At 33.6% G+C, this 19,549-nt stretch overlaps 2 protein-coding genes across 2 annotated transcripts in view; both read left to right on the forward strand.

Moving 5' to 3' along the window:
* Nucleotides 1-19,549, forward strand: part of LOC142328285 (uncharacterized) — a 198,347-nt gene that overhangs the window by 3,788 nt on the left and 175,010 nt on the right. The window lies entirely within an intron of this gene.
* The window catches only part of LOC142327807 (uncharacterized), a 102,994-nt gene continuing 88,986 nt past the window's right edge, over nucleotides 5,542-19,549 (forward strand). Inside the window, exons 1-3 of the mRNA XM_075371144.1 lie at nucleotides 5,542-5,680; nucleotides 6,628-6,863; nucleotides 15,272-15,442. Of these exons, the coding sequence (XP_075227259.1) occupies nucleotides 5,542-5,680; nucleotides 6,628-6,863; nucleotides 15,272-15,442 (546 nt within the window). The remainder of the gene's footprint in view (nucleotides 5,681-6,627; nucleotides 6,864-15,271; nucleotides 15,443-19,549) is intronic.

The raw sequence follows: 19,549 nt of genomic DNA on the forward strand, positions 1-19,549 counted from the left end.
TTTTGATTAATTTTATTTTAATTTTCAGTGTAATGTAATTTTTTTTTATTTAAGTGAAGGTATAGTGAATTTCTTTTTTTGAAGAACTACTATCATTGTAATAAACATCGCTATTGTTTGTATTTATAGGTTATTTTATTTTATGATATCTTTTACTTTTTACTGTCTGTTTTTATCATTATATCATCACAGTTCAACATTGGTGTATCAAAGGCTTCACTTTCTTTCCATTCTGGAGTAACTTCTTTATTTTCATCATGGTCACTGTTCTTTTCTTAATCTACCTTGAAATGTCATTTTTCTGTCATATTTTTGGTTTTCTCTTTCTTTTTCTTTCTCTTTTTAGTACATAAACAAATCATTTTGAGTTATTTTTCTTCTATTTCTTTCATTATGTTTATCTTCCTGCTGCATCTAATTCATTAATTTCTGGATCTAGCTCTTTTGTCCATACAATTGGAATCTTTAGTCATCTCTTCTCTTTTGCTACATTGCTTTATTGGTATACTCTTACCGATTATCCAGTTTTATTACTGTATAGTAATGTTAAGCAGTATAACATAAGGGAAAGTCAGAAGTAAAGAGATTTATATTTCTAATCCAATCTCTTATCTTGCAACACCAACTTCTATTGTAAATCATTACCTCATAGAGCTGTTTGTGGTTGTGATAAATTTCAATTTAAAATGAATGCTCCCCTTGTCCAATATCACTAAGGAAAAAATACTGACAGGGATATATTATCCCAATATGGGAGTGAAACTAGCTGAGGTTATTTATAGAATGCTACAGCAATTTATAGAGTGGAATTTATACAGCAATTTATAGAGTTTGAGTGGAATAAAAATCTACATAAGGATAGATCACTTTAAAGAAGGTAGGATTTCTCTCTGCGATGAACAACAGAAATTTATGCTTGCGGTCAAAGAATGGTGTCTATATCAGTGCAATTATCCAAGTGATTCACAATTAACAATGAGTAAAGTAGATAAGTTGTAAGCTAGTTAAATGTTAGGCTGTGGCCTGGCATTTTTAATCCATTGTTCTTTAAACTTTTGAGACTGACTTAGTTAGTCTAACTTAAATAACATATTAGGCAAGTAGGGCACTTTTAGACTATGTAAAACAAATTGTTAGGGATCTACAATGTAAGCTGTTTACTAAAATGAAACAATTGACACTAGATAGTGAATCTTGTAGAGCTGCATAGAACCAGTCAATGGACTTAAATAACATATTAGGCAAGTAGGGCACTTTTAGACTATGTAAAACAAATTGTTAGGGATCTACAATGTAAGCTGTTTACTAAAATGAAACAATTGACACTACATAGTGAATCTTGTAGAGCTGCATAGAATTGTCAATGGACTTAAATAACATATTAGGCAAGTAGGGCAATTTTAGACTATGTAAAACAAATTGTTATGGATCTACAATGTAAGCTGTTTACTAAAATGAAACAATTGACACTAGATAGTGAATCTTGTAGAGCTGCATAGAACCAGTCAATGGACTTAACTAACATATTAGGCAAGTAGGGCACTTTTATGGGCTAGTACAGCACCTATGGGCTAGCAGGAATGCGCCATAGGTGAATGAGCCATAGTTAATTGGAGGGAGAAATGCAGCCTGTTCTCCAGAGGGAGTCGCATATGCTGATTAAATGAGATTGTGGTCTCTTCGTGGGACAGTGTGGGGTGTTGTCTAGCCTTTTATAGTTTTAACAAAATTTAATTGTGAAAACGGTCATTTTCGCGCGGTTTCCATTTATAGGTTACACGATACACGGGCTCCTAAGCCTGGTTTGTCATTTTTTGACTCTCTTACCGCCTCTTCACGGTGGTTCGTTTAATACGGCAAGAGGCCGTTTTCTTATACCCTGTGGAGTACGGTCCTCTCGGCAGATTTCCTGGAGATGGTCATGTTCAGACACGGCGCTCTCCCCAACAGTCTGCGTGCCTTCACCACGCCCACCTTGGATACGGTGTGTAGTCCCGCATCGTAGCGAAGAGTGACGTTTCTGACGAACCACGGTGTTCCAAAGATCGTCCGCAACGCTATGTTTTGGAAGGCTTCTAATTTCTTTTGCAGCGTGGAGTTCAACAAAGCTCCCCTAGCCGGGTAAGCATATATTAGAATCGGCAGGACGTATAGCCGAAAAATGAGCAATTTGGTCGCCAGTGGATATGGGCTGGCACTGTTCAGTACTAGGTTTAGTGAGGCCCTGACGGCCTTTCCCCTTTGGGTCACATGTTTAACATGTTCTCCTAAGGTGAGCCGTTTATCCAGGACTACTCTCAGGTACTTGACTGTTTTCCCAAAGGGGATTTTCTCTCCTGAGATTTCCAGCTACCTGGCTGGAGCATGTGTCTTGTATATGAACATCACTGTCACCGATTTTTCACCGTTGACCTTGATTCTCCACATATCGAGCCACGGCTCTACTAGATCCAATTGCCGTTGGAGTCTCTCGATCGCGTAATCTACACTTCCGGATTCATAATAATATGCCGTGTCGTCTGCTTATAGAGCTGTTTTGACTCCTTCCGACAGCGGCATATCGTTGACGTAGGCCGTGTACAAGAATGGCGAAAGCACTGCTCGTTGGCGGCAGTCTATGGTTGAGGAGATTGTTTTCCCTACGCGTACAACAAATTGTCGGTCTAGTAAATAAGACCGTATCAATCTGACATAGCGACAGGGAATCGTCGTATGTGCGAATTTATACAGCAAGCCGCTATGCCAAATTTTGTCAAAGGCTTTAGCTACATCTAGAGAAATGGTTGCAGGTACCGCTTTTCTTTTTAGGCCTCCGACAAGACTATTATTTTAACCAGTTTGAGGGTCGTCGATTGGCTCTCCCTGAACCCAAATTGCTCAGGCCGTACTCCTTTTCCCAAATGTCGCCTAAGTCTTTCCAGGAAAATCCTTTCGAATAACTTTAACAACACTGGTAATAAGGAAATCGGCCTGTAATTCTAGGGAAAGAGCAGACTTTTCCCAGGTTTGGGTAGGCATACAACCTTTGCAGTTTTTCAGCAATTCGGAAAATATCCAACGTACAAAATTGACGTGAATATTGTGGTTATGGTCGCTATAAGAGCGGGTGAAACATTCCGGAATGTGCGGGCACCGATCCCATCAACATCTGGAGCCTTGTCGGGGCTTGTGGCTTTGATTGTAGCGGAAACCTCCGCCTCAGTGACTTGGTCTATTTCTGGTGGGGGGTCCTCCACCTGTGCTAAATAATCTATGAGGAAGGACTCTACCTCGTTGTGTGGTCGTCCTTCGAGGCGGGAGTGGGGTTTGGAGTAAATTGGTTCTTCAGGATGTCGGCGAAAACCTCCGCCCTATCCGTCTCCGAATATGCCAGAAGGATTTGTTGCCTCACAAACGGGTGGTGGGACTTCTTTCCTTCTCGTAGTTTTTTGTTTAGCCTGAACACCGAGGAGTGGTCGTCTGAGACCGAGGCGAGGTATTCATTCCGCGAATCCTCTCGATGTTGTACCAGCAGCTGTTTCACTCTGTCCGTTTGAATATAAAAAGCCCTTTTATCATCGGGGGACAGAGTGATTCGGTATCTCCTCCTCAGTCGGCGCTTTTCTGCTATAGCATCATAGACGTGAGGTGTGAGATTATTACGGATAGGCCTCGTGGTCTTTTCCGTAGAGCTGTTGGACAGAGTCTCGGTCATTGACGATATGACGCGTTCGACCGTGTCGTCGACTTCCTTCGGTGTGGTCAGGAGTTCAGGATGCGCTGGCCTGTAATTCCGTAGGAGAGTTTCATAGAACCTTTTCCAATTCATTGACCTTCGGAGTATAGTCGGGAGGTCTCGGCCGCCCCCTGCTTGGTCCAACTCCTATAAGACAGGAGAATGGTCCAAGCTGAGGTCTTGTATCGTTTCAATCATGAACGGAGTTGTTACCGCCTTCATAATTGCGATGTCGAATACATGAGGTCTCGATCTGCCCGTTCGATGAACGAAGGTGGGCACCTCGGGGCCTATGACAACTAACCGGTGTGCTCGTCAGTATAGCAACCTGCCATTTGCAATTCTCAGATTGCTATTCCAAGACTCGTGCTTAGCGTTGAAGTCACCCATGAGTATCATGGGCCCATCCCAATTTTCTAGCACGACATCTAGATCTGCGTCGGGTACCGCTGAGTTTGGTTTATTATAAGCCGAAATCAGCCGATACACCGTGCTTAGATGCTCCACATGTACACAAGTCTGCTCCATCACGTTAGTGTGGAGGTCGACCCGCGTGTGTATATGGCGTCTGTGGACTAAAGTTGTGGTTCCGCCGCTGGCAGGACGTCCGGGTCGTATTGGCCTATCCGTTCTATACGTAAAGTAATTCCGACTGGTCAGTTGTTTGTTCGCGTTCAGACACGTCTTAGACAATCACGTCGATTAGTAGATTCTCAGCCAGACGGCAAAGTTCTGCCGTCTTGCCTACTACTGAATTGGCGTTCCACTGTAGCAGTCTGAGAGTTTGCCTAACCGTTTCCCTTCCGTCCATTGTCGTTAGCTTTTTAACTGAAATTGTCTCGTAACTGAGCGAGGTCAGCTCCTCTTTTACTTATTCGGGATGCCCCGGATAACCACTTTGAGCTCGCTATCTTTTGGGAGCTGGAAGGAGTGAATGGCGACTCCCTTGGAATTCAGAAAACTCTACACTTCTCTGAAATCGCCTTCGCTGCTTAGCTGCAGCCTTACAAAGAGCCTGGTACTTTTGGCTGACAGGCGCCCTCTTACTCTTGCACTCCTTAAGGCAGTCCAACATGTTTGTTTATAACACCAACAAACACTCCCTTGGTAGTATAAACAATACAGTCAAATAAATCGTAAAAACTGTTTATGAAGCCAACAAACTCAAGAAAGCTTAAAGACTAAAATATAGGTTTAGCACCTATAGTGTAAAAATTATGTTTGTCTGACTATTGTTACCATCTTTATTTCTTTCTACTGGCCCAGTTTAAAAACAATTGAGCTATGACCGTAATAGAAATAACAATTAGTAGCGCGTGAAAATGTCATGCCATGCCATGCCTGACCGTAATTCGGACATCGACGTGCTACATATTTATTTTAACGAAGACGATATAGATGAAATTATTGTGAACCTTGCAAGGAAAGAAATCAGCTGATCCGGAAGCTTGAACGATGAACTACAACTTATTTTGTATTTTAGAAGAGATTTGGAGGCCTTACTAATAGTATTTTGAGATACAAGTAATTTAAGTAGAAATAAGTGCCAAGAAAAATATAGATTGAGTAGAGTGAGTGAACGAACCAACAAATTGTTACCATTCACTAAGATTGCCATCCTTTATACCGTTCATTCGTGTACGAATTATCAAATAAAGGTTATGTGTACCATTTCACGTGAATTCAATGTGTATATTTTATCAAGTTATGACATTTATTGAGATAGATTAACTTGCAGTTCTGTATTTTGATTACTGTTTAATTAGTAGATAATTCTGTGGATCTTTCCAGATTTTTGCTGTTTTTACAGAACTGATTATTTAACTATGGCAGCGGATAATTCAAATGTTCTGTGCTTTAAGGGCAGCAATTACATGCGACAGCGACTCTTATTATCGGTTGTCAGTGGTAAGGCTATCAGAATTACCGATATAAGAACTCGGGATGATGAACCTGGTTTAAAAGGTAAGATTTGAGTAGCTTTTAAGTATAAAATTCGAATATTTTCTAAAGGTAGTATTAAGACTAAAAATGCTTAACTTTCGTCAAGAAAGTCGAGCTTTAATTACCTTTTTTGTCAACTGATTTAATTTACTTCGTAAGGTCAAAACTTGTGAGGTAAGAATACAGTGTAAAAATCTACCCTTGTGTATAATACTAAGTCTGGCATGTATGTATATATATTCAAGCCCAGATGAAGTTAGTCTTTCTACCGCACAGATCGGGGTTGTATTTATTAAATGACTTATTTATTATATGCTATTACTTAAATTATAATTTATTGAAGCTTATATGTCAAATATACAGGATTTTAAAAAAATATATACAAAGATTTATTAGAAAATTAATAAGAAAATGAAAAAACATTTGTTCTGTCTGTGTCTCTTAAGTCTTGTCACACAGTTGAAGTTGTTATACGATATGGTTTCAAATTCATGAAGAATCTTAAGGCAAGAACTATATTTATCACTTTGCTGTAATAACTTATGTATAGGTTTTTTCAGATTGGTAGAAATTTTTCTTTGAATATTGGCTATGGCCGTACACCATTTTTAACCATATTCTGCTGTAAGCTTTCACTGTAACAACCGTTTCCTCGATTGAATAAGGTATTTTAGATATACACAACTGCAAAGAACAGAACTACTATATTTAATCATGAACAGTTTATGCTGACAACATTAGAAAAAAGTAGTAACAAACAACCAATAGTAGTAGCAGGATTAAAAGTGATACTCAAATAACTGCATTTTGAGCTGGCTTAGTTCAGTTTTCAGTTGTTCACTTGGTATAATATCAGTGTTGATGGAAGTTTGTGCATCTTATCACTGGACAGTGCTTTCTGTATTTAAATTCTTTAAACTTTTATCTCTTGTAAATACTATTGAATTTTTTTAATGATCTTCTTTCAGAATATGAAGTAAATTTACTGCGACTCTTAGATAAAATGTCAAATAGAACGTGGCTAGAAGTTAATGAGACTGGTACAGCATTTTCTTTTACACCAGGATCTTTGATTGGTGGTTCTCTTATTCATGAATGTTGTCGACTACGTGGTATAGGTTATTATTTAGAAGTAATTTTAGCATTAGCACCTTTTTGTAAAAAATCTCTCAATATTACACTTAGAGGGGTTACTAATAATCAAGTAAGTTTATTTTTTAAGATATTTCTATATATTTATGTATATATATTACTTTACTGAAATTAATCTTTTTTAAGATTTATGTTATTTCTCTGTACTGTTAAATTATATTTAAATTCTATTAAATAAAAGATATGTCTTATCTCAATATTCTGTACTAGGTGGTTTATTTAATAGAATGTAAATATAGATAATATTATTATGTATTTAAAGTATTAAAATTACATAAGTATTGTCAAACATACGTATTGTAACACTTCCCAAAACGTATGTTCTTATATATTTGTTATTAGGATAATCATATGAACTATTGTGTTACAATCCATGTTAAACACATTTTTTTTTGTGTGGTGCTCCCCTAAATAACTGCTAATTGTGTATTTTTTACAGCATTTTAGTGTAAATTTAAGCCAGAATTTACTGTTTGCTTGATCGACTATAATCTTTGTGATAACCAACCATCAATTGCAAAATGTTTAAAAACACTCATCGCAATTTATGTTTATTCTTTTTTTTTCAATTCAACCTCAATTCAGTTGAGAATTTAATGGAGCTTTTCTCCTTCTTGAAGTCTTGATCTGAAGGGATTACAATTTTTTTCTTTTGCATTTGGAATATTTTTCCCTTTTGGAGAGAGTAAATTATTCTCACAGAATATCCTAATAAAAATACCTATGTAAATTTTTGGGTCTCTCACCTTCTTAAAGTGTATATAAAATTCACACTTTATTGGAATTAATATTATCATATCTGCGATAGTAATATTTTGTTTGTTTTACAAGCAGTAAGAAATTACCAGAGAATATTAAGTATAAAATTTGCAAGAATTTTTTTGTAATTATTAAGAAAGATGACACGTATTCAAAAGTCAATAATCGTGACATAAATTGTTGTTTTGCTCCACATTGATTGCAAATATACAAAAGAAATTATTGCCTTATTGTAGTTTTTAATGTATAAAGACTTTAAAATGATTATCAAAAAATACATATTCGGCGAGAGTAATGTTTGAATTTGTATATCAGTATTCTCTTGTTTTTACATTTTAAATTGCCAAATTTAATATTTAATGAGGTTAAATTAGACCTTAATGAGCGTTAGGTTATGTTGATATTGTACAGAATCATTAGTTACCTAATTCTAACCATGAATTTCTTGATTTCTTAATTTCAATAAAATTGCGACAATTTCAGTTATTGATAGATTGTAATGAAACATTAACATGATTAAATTACAAGAAAACTAAATTAAACGAAACCCTTTGTATAATAATAAATTTACAATTAGCACAGTAAAAATGACAATTTTTAAGCTAAGGTTATTGACTTTTGAATGCGCGTTATCTTTCTAAATAATTATCAGTATTTTAACTGAAATATAAATCATTGGAAATCTTATGGATGTTTTTAAAAAAATTAATAATTACTTCATTTGGAAAAATTTTTAAATGAAAAAAGTTATATTTTGCATAAAACCATGAATAGTTTGCTAAATATGGAAGTTTAGTTAAATATGAAAATAATTTTTAGTAAGTATTAATGAGAGAATCAGTTTTTTATACACTATAAAATCAAAAGGTCCATGCTTAGATTTAGGATCATGAATTTCATTAGAACAAATTACAAAAAATTAAATATATGGCTCTTTTAAACTTCTTTTCTTAATTTTTTTTTCAATGAGCAATAGAAATTTCTTTTGGCGACTTAAAATCTGTACCAGTTTTCATTTTGTTTCTTACTTGGTCTTTCTTTGAAAACATGACAACTAGTTGTTTACAACTTTCTTGTTTCTCAGTGGTTTAAAATCAATCTTTATTTCCTTTTCCAAAACAAATACACTGTTACAAAAAGTACAAACAGTGTCATTCTTACAATAGGATCAAAAAACTTACTGCATAAAGCTGTACACATTTTCATCATCACCTGCTATCTGACCATTCAATAAAATTAGATTAAAGTCATAAAAAAAGAACAACAAAGTTTCCTCATTATTTAACTCTATCTGTAAAGAGTTTCTATTAACTCTTTCCAAGTGATGAATATTAAAAATAATATTCTCTAGGATAACGTGTTGTATCACAGAGTTTTTATTAAAATTCCCCATTATCAAGAAATTCTACTTTTCACACTTAATTAAATATATTGCTTGAGAATCCAAATTCAATTCTATGATATCATTATCAGCAAAATCTAAATACTTTATCATATTTATTTCCTTTTATGATTCTGTAATTAGTGCCTCCACTTGCCTGCCTGAATAAAGAAGTTTAACAGCAGAATACTGAATTACTTCGTAGGTTGAAAATTTATTTTTTAACTTTGAAATGTCTTTTGTCATAAATAAAATTTTCAAATTATAAACAGATTTGTGGTTAACTAAAAGAATTTCTGTAGTTTAACTAAAATACCGGGTAAATTAAAAAAGATAATTAATATAAATGTACTTCTATTCATTGATACTTTCAGTGTTAGGTTTATCATTAATTCTAGACTGATTTACTAGAAGATACTGATCTACTTCAGAATGAAAAAAAGTTGATAATTTTCATGACCGGCCACCTGTTTTAGCAGAAATTCTTTTACTTTTCCTAAATTTTTTTTCCATATTCCAATTTCCTAAATAACATTTTTATTGAAGAAATCATTGCAGAGTTCATTGTAATGATAGAATTTTTCATCTATAAAGATTCGTTTATTCTGGGATTCAGGGTATAGTATGCTTTCTGTAAATACTTCCTCTTTCAAACAAAGTTTTTAGATTGATTCACTTTTTGTTATAAAATGTAGAGATAAAAATTTTACTACCCTTAAGCTTTCCACAGTTGTGCAGAACTGTAATTTTCTTTTAAATAGTTACAAGAGCCAATGAAAAAAATCGATTCTCTTACCTGATTCAATACCTAATCTTATTACAGAATTAATTTCTGATCTTTTATGCAGACTATCATAAACTTATTACATAAATCTAATTTTTTTCCTTTTTACTTTTCACAATTATCCACATTTTTGCAATTCTGTAAAATATTGTATTGTCTCCCTCTTCATCGAATCAATTTAATGAATGAATTTAATTTTTTTTTTATAATTCTAACTGGAATTTTTTAATTTTCCATGTTTAAATCAACTAGCCTTTTGTTTTGTTCTTGGAGTAGACAATAATTACTTAAAGTAGTGTTTTCTGTTTTGATTTCCACTTTTAATTTTTCCAATAATAATGATAACTGTTGAGGTTCACTGACATTTTCAACAAATCAAACAAAATAGTATAATTGGGCATTAAAGTAAATTAAATAATTTAATGATGAAAATGTTTCTTCAACATTAAATGAACAAAGAGTGAAATTCAATAAGAATAAAGGTACTTGCGAAATATGCCAAATAGTTAGGCAGTTTATCATAAAAAAAGTAGGAAAGTAAACAATGATAACAGTAAACAGCCCTATTTCATGTACGTCATGGTAATACAGCCAAACTGGCCTGTAGCCAATTTATTCCGGTGTACGACATGTATAGCATGTAATTTTTTTTTCATAACTAACCTAAATATATTCATTTTGTTAAATAAAATACTACTTACTGGCTTAAATTGCTTTACAAAAACACGGATGATAAAGAAACAGATGAGCATACACTTTAATACAAAATGAACTTAAAAAGTCACTTATATTTCACTGAAAAACACAAAACTTCATTGAGGAAACTAAGCATGTCCAACTTCAACCAGATGTAAACTTAATTCTTAACTCTATACATCCTATACTGTAACTCCTGCATTCTTAACTCTATACATCCTATACTGTAACTCCTGCATTCTTAACTCTGTTTACACATCCTATACTGTAACTCCTGCATTTGCCCCAAAATTATTTAGTAAAAAATTCTGGAAATAACATTTCATAAGCTTCAAATCATATAAGTTTTAAGTTATATAAAAATCATACCGTTTTTGTAAAATTGTTTAATAGGAAAGGCATCTGTTTCTCCTGCTACTGTTCTGTAAGTACTAAATGGCTTATTTAGGAAATCTAACTGCCACCATTATAAGCCTGCCAGTATCAGCTAAAAATTCTGCCAAATTTACAATCAAAATATTTCATTTTTACAACCTGTATTATATAAATAAAACTTTCATTAAAGTAGATTATTACATTAATATCATATTTGTCTATCTTATATATATATATATATATATATATATATATATATATATATAGTAGCATGCAAATTAATCTGAATACAATTAATTTTTTTGTTTATATCAAAAAGTGTGGTCACTACTTGACCACACACACACATTCTTTTATTGTCTGTGTAATTTGACATTATTGTTCTTTGTTTATTTACCAGTTTTCATTTTATAGATAGTCTTTTGTGGAAGTTTATTTCATTTTTACTTCCTTCTAAGAAGTAAAGGAGGAAGTATTGTGATCTTGAAAAATTTCGGTGTCCAGATCTCAATGGATATATCTAGTTTCGGTGTGACGTCGTACGTACATACATACATTATGTATCTCGCATAACTCAAAATCAATTAGCCATAAGTTGTTGAAATTTTGGATTTAGGACTGCGGTTGAAACTAGTGCATCTCCCACTTTGATTGAGTTTACTGGAACAAAAGTGTCTAAAAAAACCCAAAATCCAAAAAATTTAGATTTTGGACATTTTTTAACACCAGTAATAAGCCATCATTGAAAGCTTTTCAAAAATATATCATACGTAAGTGGTACTTATTTTCATTGATTCCAGAGTTATAGCCAAATAAAATTTTAATTAATGAAATATTTGGACCTTACATGGGGAAGGCACATCGGTTCACATCAAATTTCATCTCCTTTTTTAACCTTTTTTTTAAATTTAAATATATTAATTTATTAATAATTATTGATCTTTGATTGTAAAAAAAGTTTTGCAATAAATAATAATTCAATAGTAACAATAAAAAAAAAAAATGAAAAAAATCAGAAGTTGTTAGAGAAATAAAATTTTATGTTCTTCTCATTTTAATTCAAAAATTTTTAAAGAGGTTAATTATTAATAAATCAATTTATTTAAATTAAAAAAAAAAGTTAAAAAATAATATGTGTATATGAAGTCGGATTGGAACTGATGTGTGCATGGTTACGGTTCTGACATGTTCTCACTTACACCACATAACTACTAGAGCAATGTAAAACAAAATTAATTTATAAACTAATATAAAATGCTGATACAGACACCACAAAAAAATGTGATGCAGTGTGATATCCATCAAAATGCAATTGTGTAACTGTCTACATTATTAAAGAGTTGGAAGATCATATCTCGCTTTCAAATGAAATAAATTTAAATTAAGTACAGCAAAAAATGTGTATATGTAATTTAATAGGCATACAAGGAAGTCATGTGGTGCCCACATCAGTTTTTTTATTACACAATCGTATTTTTTGTTCTGTTATCTTGAATATATAATAACAGACATAACTCCTAGAAAGCATTCAAAAGTTGTTTCTCTTTCTGCGTATACCAGTATGGCATGACAAATAGCTTCTGAATGTGATTTTGGACTAGGGACAGTGAATGGTATTTTTAAATAATTTAAAGAAACTGGTTTCTTTTCACCTCAAAGGGAAGGCGAATGAGGCTGTAAAAGGAAAACTACACCAAGACGGATAAGTTATTAGTGAGAAAAAGTAAACTTAATTCAAAATTGTCTACTGTGGACTTAAATCAAGAACTAGCAGCCAGTGAAACAGATTTACATGTGACAGCTGCTTGATGCCAACGTTCTGCAGCTGGACAGAAAGCTTGTCAGCCAGCTAAAAATTGCTTTTAACACTACAAAGTGCAAATAAAGGCTCTTGTGAGCTAAAGCACATGCTAACTGAATCAAGGAAGACTGGAAAGATGTTGTGTTTTCTGATGAGTCATATTTTTATTACAGGGGCAAAGGATTCCATACCATTATTGTAGAAAAGCATCAGATGAAAATACATATACTGGCTCATATCCAACAATCAGTTAAACATCCCCAGAAAAAAATTTTTTGGAGTTGTTTCACAACTGAAGACCCTCAGATGTGGGTTGTGACACAACTTCAAAACAAATTTCTACTAGGCAATGAAGTGCTCCAACAAGATCTGGTGCCATACGATACTGCTGAAAAAGTGGAAAAATATTTTGAAGAATGAAACATTAAGGTGCTCCCATGGACTGATAACATAAACCCAGTTGAAAATATTTGAGCAATAGTTAAAAAATGACTAAAGAATTTTACCCCAAAAATGATCTCATTAAAGCAATATTATCAGTATGGTTTCGTGATGAAGAAATCAAACAATTGTGTAGTACAGTATTAAATAGATGACAAAATATGTTTATGAAGTGATGAAGAATAAAGGAGGGCATTTTAATTACTAGATACTCAAATTGTACACGTATGATTTTTTTAAAAAAATAAAGTTACGTTTTAATAAATTACTTTGTTGTGTTCGAATTAATCTGCACATTACTGTGTGTGTGTGTGTGTGTTGGCTGAGCAGCATAAAACCAAACCGATACAGTTAAACACTGTTGCAACATAAATTTTGTATTTGCATTACAAAAGTTTACATACTTACCATATTTTTACAAAAGATAATCGAAATGAGCCCTGTGCAGCAGCAATTCACTTTTGTGCTCTTGTGATCATATAAAACATTTTTGTTAGTACCATCGATTTCTTGTTGAAAATTTGCCTGAGTCCATCAGTATTATGGGGATTTGATTCATAAATTTTATCCTTCAAACAGTCCGGAAAGAAAAAATCATAACTAGACGAATCTGGGAATTGTGAAGGCTACCACTCTCTGCAGACAGATTGTTCTTCTGTAAGAGCTACATGAATCATTTGATATTTGAGATGTTGCTCCATCTTCTGGGAGAACCCTCTTTTTCATGATTTGTTAACTGTGCATAGAATTCTTTGAAAATTGTACTGGACAATTATGTATTGACAGTCTGGTTTGGGACTTCCGCTTATGGGGGTGACTGCGCTGCTGGGGTATGTTAACCCGTACGGCCGGGGGCGTGGCTTCCCTCCACCAATGGCGGTTGTGATCATGACTTGGTAATGCCACACGAGACACCATGATGCGACCGGGTGGGGGTGCGGGGTTTTTCCCTGGCCCCTGCGTGGACCAGAATGGGGTTGCATTCCCCTTGTTAGGTGACTTAAATTGGTCGATTTAATTGGGTTTAGGTCTGAATGTCTATGTTGCGTAAGACATAATTTTGATTGGTATAAGTGTAGCACTGATTTAACTTTAAACTCCTCGTTCATTTTCTGAAGCATTCACAGTCACGAATGGTGCTGTCAGATTTTGACTAGGCAAGGGGTTTGCGCTTCCACAGTTTCGTCGGTTAGTTTGAGGGAATCATGTTAGGTTGGATGTGAAGATGTCCGTTTGAGGCCTATGTGAAGGCGAAATCCGATTTGTATTTTACTGATGCAAATATCTGCTGATGCATTTACATTGGTGCGTTCCGACCAATGACTTTGTGATGTAATCAGTTAGCTCCCTATAGGGTTGGGATGACAATCTGGTTAAAAAATATTGACACCCCACTATATGATTTCCAGATACAGCACTTCAACAGACACAGATTTTCTCATCTTGAAATGAAATTTTACTTAATGATGTTTTGGTTCAAACATCTGGTAAGGATTTTCAGTCATCCAGTACTGGTGTGCAAATTTACTTGCCCAAATAAATGAAACCATGTCTCATCAGGCGTAAATAGAGTATCGGTTTATCTCTATTCATTGTCAATGTTTTTGAATTTTACGACAAGATGTGTATTTTACATCTCTTTGTTTTGAGAACTTGCATAATAGATTTTTTTTGAACCAACAGAAATTCTCTTTGAATATTGGCTATAGCCTCTGGACCCCTAATGGAAGCTGCCCTATTTTGTTTTGCATTCTAAACCGACCCATTGTGTAATATTTGTTAACCAAATTATGTATGCTACTCTGCTGGGATACTGGCATTTGGAAGTTATTTTATGAATATTTGACACATTTCTTAAAAAGATCCAGAGTGTACATAAGCTTCCACTATAATAATCATTGAATAAGCTTTTAGAAGAATACAACTGCAGAAGAAACTCCACTGCACTGAAGCATGAGTAGTTAACAATTGATAATAGTAGACAAGAGAAGTAACATTCTTAATCAGTAGTGGCAGTAGTAATAGCAGCTACGCTAGCAGCGTTTTAGATGACACTCAAATTACTGCAGTTTGAACCAATTTTGTGTGGTTTTAAGTTGCTCATCCAGTGTGTATTTATATATATATATATATATATATATAGTATGTATGGTATATGTATGTATATATATATATATATATACATACACACATAATTGATAATGTTGTTTCTGTTTTATATAGAAAGACCCTTCAGTAGATGCATTTAAAAATGGAGCTTTAGCAGTTTTACGAAGGTTTATGGTTGTTGATCCAGGTCTTGAATTGATTATCAAAAAGAGAGGAATGGAACCTCAGGGTGGTGGAGAAGTCACCTTAAATTGTCCTAACATCAAACAGTTGAAACCAATTATGGTATGGGTTTCATAATCATAATCAGTTTATGTTTACTTAATTGTACGTTTTTACTTCAATATCATAAAGAAAAAACATAGTTATTTTATAAATCCCTTACATTTAGCCATTCTGATTTATAGCTATTTAAAATTTTTAGTTTGACTAACATTATTTATCAGGCTGATGTTTTTTATAATTTTCATTATTATTCTCTTGACATGACACAACATGTTGTCATCTAGCAATATTATTGATTCAAACAAGGCATGTGTTTGAAGCCAGCTTTTTGTAGTTGACAAGTTATATTGCATTTCAACAAGAGAAATAATAATGAAAATAAGAAAATCAAAACCCATAATATTCATATAATATTTAAAAAATTTATCTCAAAATAAATTTTACAAAAAGATCTTAGCGTATGATTATGTTTTAGTGTTCTGCTTATACAACACCTAGCTTGTAAATAAAGTATCAGATTTTATGTTACTAGAATATTATTACAATCACATAAACAAATTTGTCAATAGAGTGAAGGCTAAGAGACAGCATCAAGGTGCTAATAGAATTAAAATTTAAAACACAAGTGCTTTAGCTTGATCTCAACATCAACCTTCTATTTAGAAAGTCAAGTGTTAATCCTTTGTATATCCTGATATACAACACTAGCCCTAATGTAGATCAACTCCAGCTTGGTCTAGTGGTAAATTCTTCATTGTAAATCAGCTTTCGAAGTCGAGAGTTCTAAGGTTCAAATTCTAGTAAAAGAAGTTACTTTTATACAGATTTGAGTACTAGATCGTGGATATTGGTGTTCTTCGGTGGTTGGGTTTCAGTTAACCACACATCTCAGGAATGATCAACCTGAGACTTACAAGATTGCACTTCATTTACAGTCATATATATCATTCTCATTCATCTTCTGAAGTAATACCTTATAATGGTTCCGGAGGCTAACATAAAGAGAATCGTTATAGAGGCAGTAAGGAAGACTCAGATATAAGAAAATAAGACTATATATTTCTACTTATGATATATGTAGTTAAAGATTAACAAGATAAAGTGATCGATCTTCATAAGAGAAATCCAGTAACTGAAAAGTGGTTGGGAATAAATATAAACAAAACTGCATATACAGTTGGAAGTAAAAATGGAAACAATATTCTAACAGGGAAAGAGAGAGGGTATAGGAAATTTTTTTTGCCTCAGTCATTTGACTGGTTTGATGCAGCTCTCAAGATTCCCTATCTAGTGCTAGTCGTTACATTTCCGTATATCCCCTACATCCTACATCCCTAACAATTTATTTTACATATTCCAATCGTTGCCTTCCTGCACAATTTATTCCTTCTACCTGACTTTCTAATATTAAAGTGACTATTCCAGGATGCCTCAATATGTGGCCTAAAAAATCTGTATTCTTTTAACTATATTTTTCCAATTGCTTCTTTCGTCATCGATTTGCCGCAACACCTCTTCATTTGTCACTTTATCCACCCATCTGATTTTTTAACGTTCTCCTATAGCACCCCATTTCAAAAGCTTCTTTTCTTCTCAGGTACTCCGTTCATCCAAGTTTCACTTCCATATAAAGCGATGCTCCAAACATATACTTTCAAAAATCTTTTCCTGGCATTTAAATTAATTTTTGATGTAAACAAATTATATTTCTGACTGAAAGCTTGTTTCTCCTGTACTTTTCGGCATTATGTCGCATGTATATTTTTTATGCATGGCTAGTTACGCTAATTGTTCTGTATTCTTCACATCTATCATCTCCTGCTTTCTTTGGTATCATGACTATAACAATCTTTTTGAAGTCTGACGGAACTTCCCCTTTTTCATAAATATTACACACCAGTTTATATAATCTATCAATCGCTTCCTCACCTGCACTGCGCAGTAATTCTACAGGTATTCCGTCTATTCCAGAAGCCTTTCTGCCATTCAAATCTTTTAATGCTCTCTTAAAAATTCAGATCTAGTATTGTATCTCCCCCTTTCATCCTCTTCGACACTCTTCTTCCTCTATAACACCATTTTCTAATTCATTTCCTCCGTACAACTCTTCAATATATTCTACCCACCTATCGACTTTACCTTTCGTATTATAAATCGGTGTACCATCTTTGTTTAACACATTATTGGATTTTAATTTATGTACCCCAAAAGTTTCCTTAACTTTCCTGTATGCTCCGTCTATTTTACCAATGTTCAATTCTCTTTCCACTTCTGAACACTTTTCTTTAATCCACTCTTCTTTCACTAGTTTGTACTTCCTGTTTATAGTATTTCTTAATTGTCTATAGTTCCTTTTACTTTCTTCATCACTAGCATTCTTATATTTCCTACGTTCATTCATCAGCTGCAATATATCGTTTGAAATCCAAGGTTTTCTACCAGTTCTCTTTGTTTCGCATAAGTTCGCTTCTGCTGATTTAAGAATTTCCTTCTTAACATTCTCCCATTCTACATTTTCTACTTTATCTTTTTTACTCAGACCTCATGCTATCCTCCTCAAAAATCTTCTTACCTCCTCTTCATCAAGCATCTCTAAATTCCACCGATTCATCTGACACCTTTTCTTCAGGTTTTTAAACCCCAATCTACATTTCATTATCACTAGATTATGATCGCTATAATATATGCTCCAGGGTAAGTTTTGCAGTCGATGCGTTGATTTCTAAATCTTTGCTTAACCATGATATAATCTATCTGATACCTTGCAGTATCACCTGGCTTTTTCCATGTGTATATTCTTCTATTATGATTTTTAAACTGGGTGTTGGCAATTACTAAATTATATTCCATGCAAAACTCTGTAAGTCGGTCCCCTCTTTTATTCCTTTTGCCCAGCCCGTATTCACCCACTATATTTCCTTCTTTGCCTTTTCCAATGCTTGCATTCCAGTCTCCAACTATTATTCAATTTTCATCGCCTTTTATGCGTTTAATTGCTTCGTCAATTTCTTTGTATACACGGTCAATCTCATAATCATCATGGGCGCTTGTAGGCATATAGATGTTAACAATCGTTGTCGGTTTAGGTTTCAATTTTATCCTTATTACAATGATTCTATCGTTATGCAATTTCAAATACTCTACTCTCTTCCCTATCTTCTTGTTCATTATGAAACCGACTCCTGCCTGTCCAGAGCTACATTTTCTTGGAAAAAAAGCTGCTGTAGTTTTCCATTGCTTTCAGCTGCACAGTACTCAGAGGACTGAGTGATGTTGATATGGCCGTATAAGTCATCCTGACCTATGCCCGTAACAACTACTGTAAGAGCTGCTGCCCTCTTTCAGGAATCATTCCTTAGTCTGGCTCTCAACAGATACCGCTCTGATATGGTTGCACCTTTGGTCCAGCTACTCTGTATCACTGAGGAAAAGTTAATAGGAAAGTTAAGGATATTAATTATTTAGGGAAATTATTTTCGAGGAACATATGAAAATGAATGCACAAATGAAAAGGGTTTTGCTATGTAATAATCTTAGTTACTTACTGAAGTGGAAGAATGTGTAAAGCAAATGTAATAAAATGTAGTAAAGTGGAAAAAATATCCAGTGATAATTTCTTGATGAGTACTAATAAAAGGGGATGAGAGAAAATTAATAAATTCTGTGAATATGAAACTGAGAGGGATGATATTTCCATTTTACAGAAAATAAAAAAGAACAGGAAATATAAGCTCTACAGTTACATTGGATTCTATATTACAAAGGTATGATTAGATTTATATTTTAAGGATAAAAAAATGAGATGGGTATGCAATTTGATAAAAGTAAGAAGTGAGAGAATACTAGAAATGCAGTGACTGTGATCAGTGGGAGATTGAAAAGGAGACAGATACAGATAGAAGATTTAAACAGACAGAAGTCATCATGAACCCTTTAAGGTTTGTTGTAATCAGGTATGTGCTTAATTTATTATATAACATTGTTGATTTTCTTTCATCCATTTCTGTTTTATGTGAAAGGTATATTTTCTATAAATTTATGAATTGAAGATATCCAGAATGCATTTTTGTAAAGAACTAATAAAAATCTAGAAATACTTCTAACTTTTATTCTAAAATGAAAATTTTAGATTCTGATTTTTTTTTATAACCTGTTTTTCAGCATTTT

The sequence above is a fragment of the Lycorma delicatula genome, chromosome 7 (assembly GCF_047948215.1).
Source record: "Lycorma delicatula isolate Av1 chromosome 7, ASM4794821v1, whole genome shotgun sequence".
Lineage (NCBI taxonomy): Eukaryota > Metazoa > Arthropoda > Insecta > Hemiptera > Fulgoridae > Lycorma > Lycorma delicatula.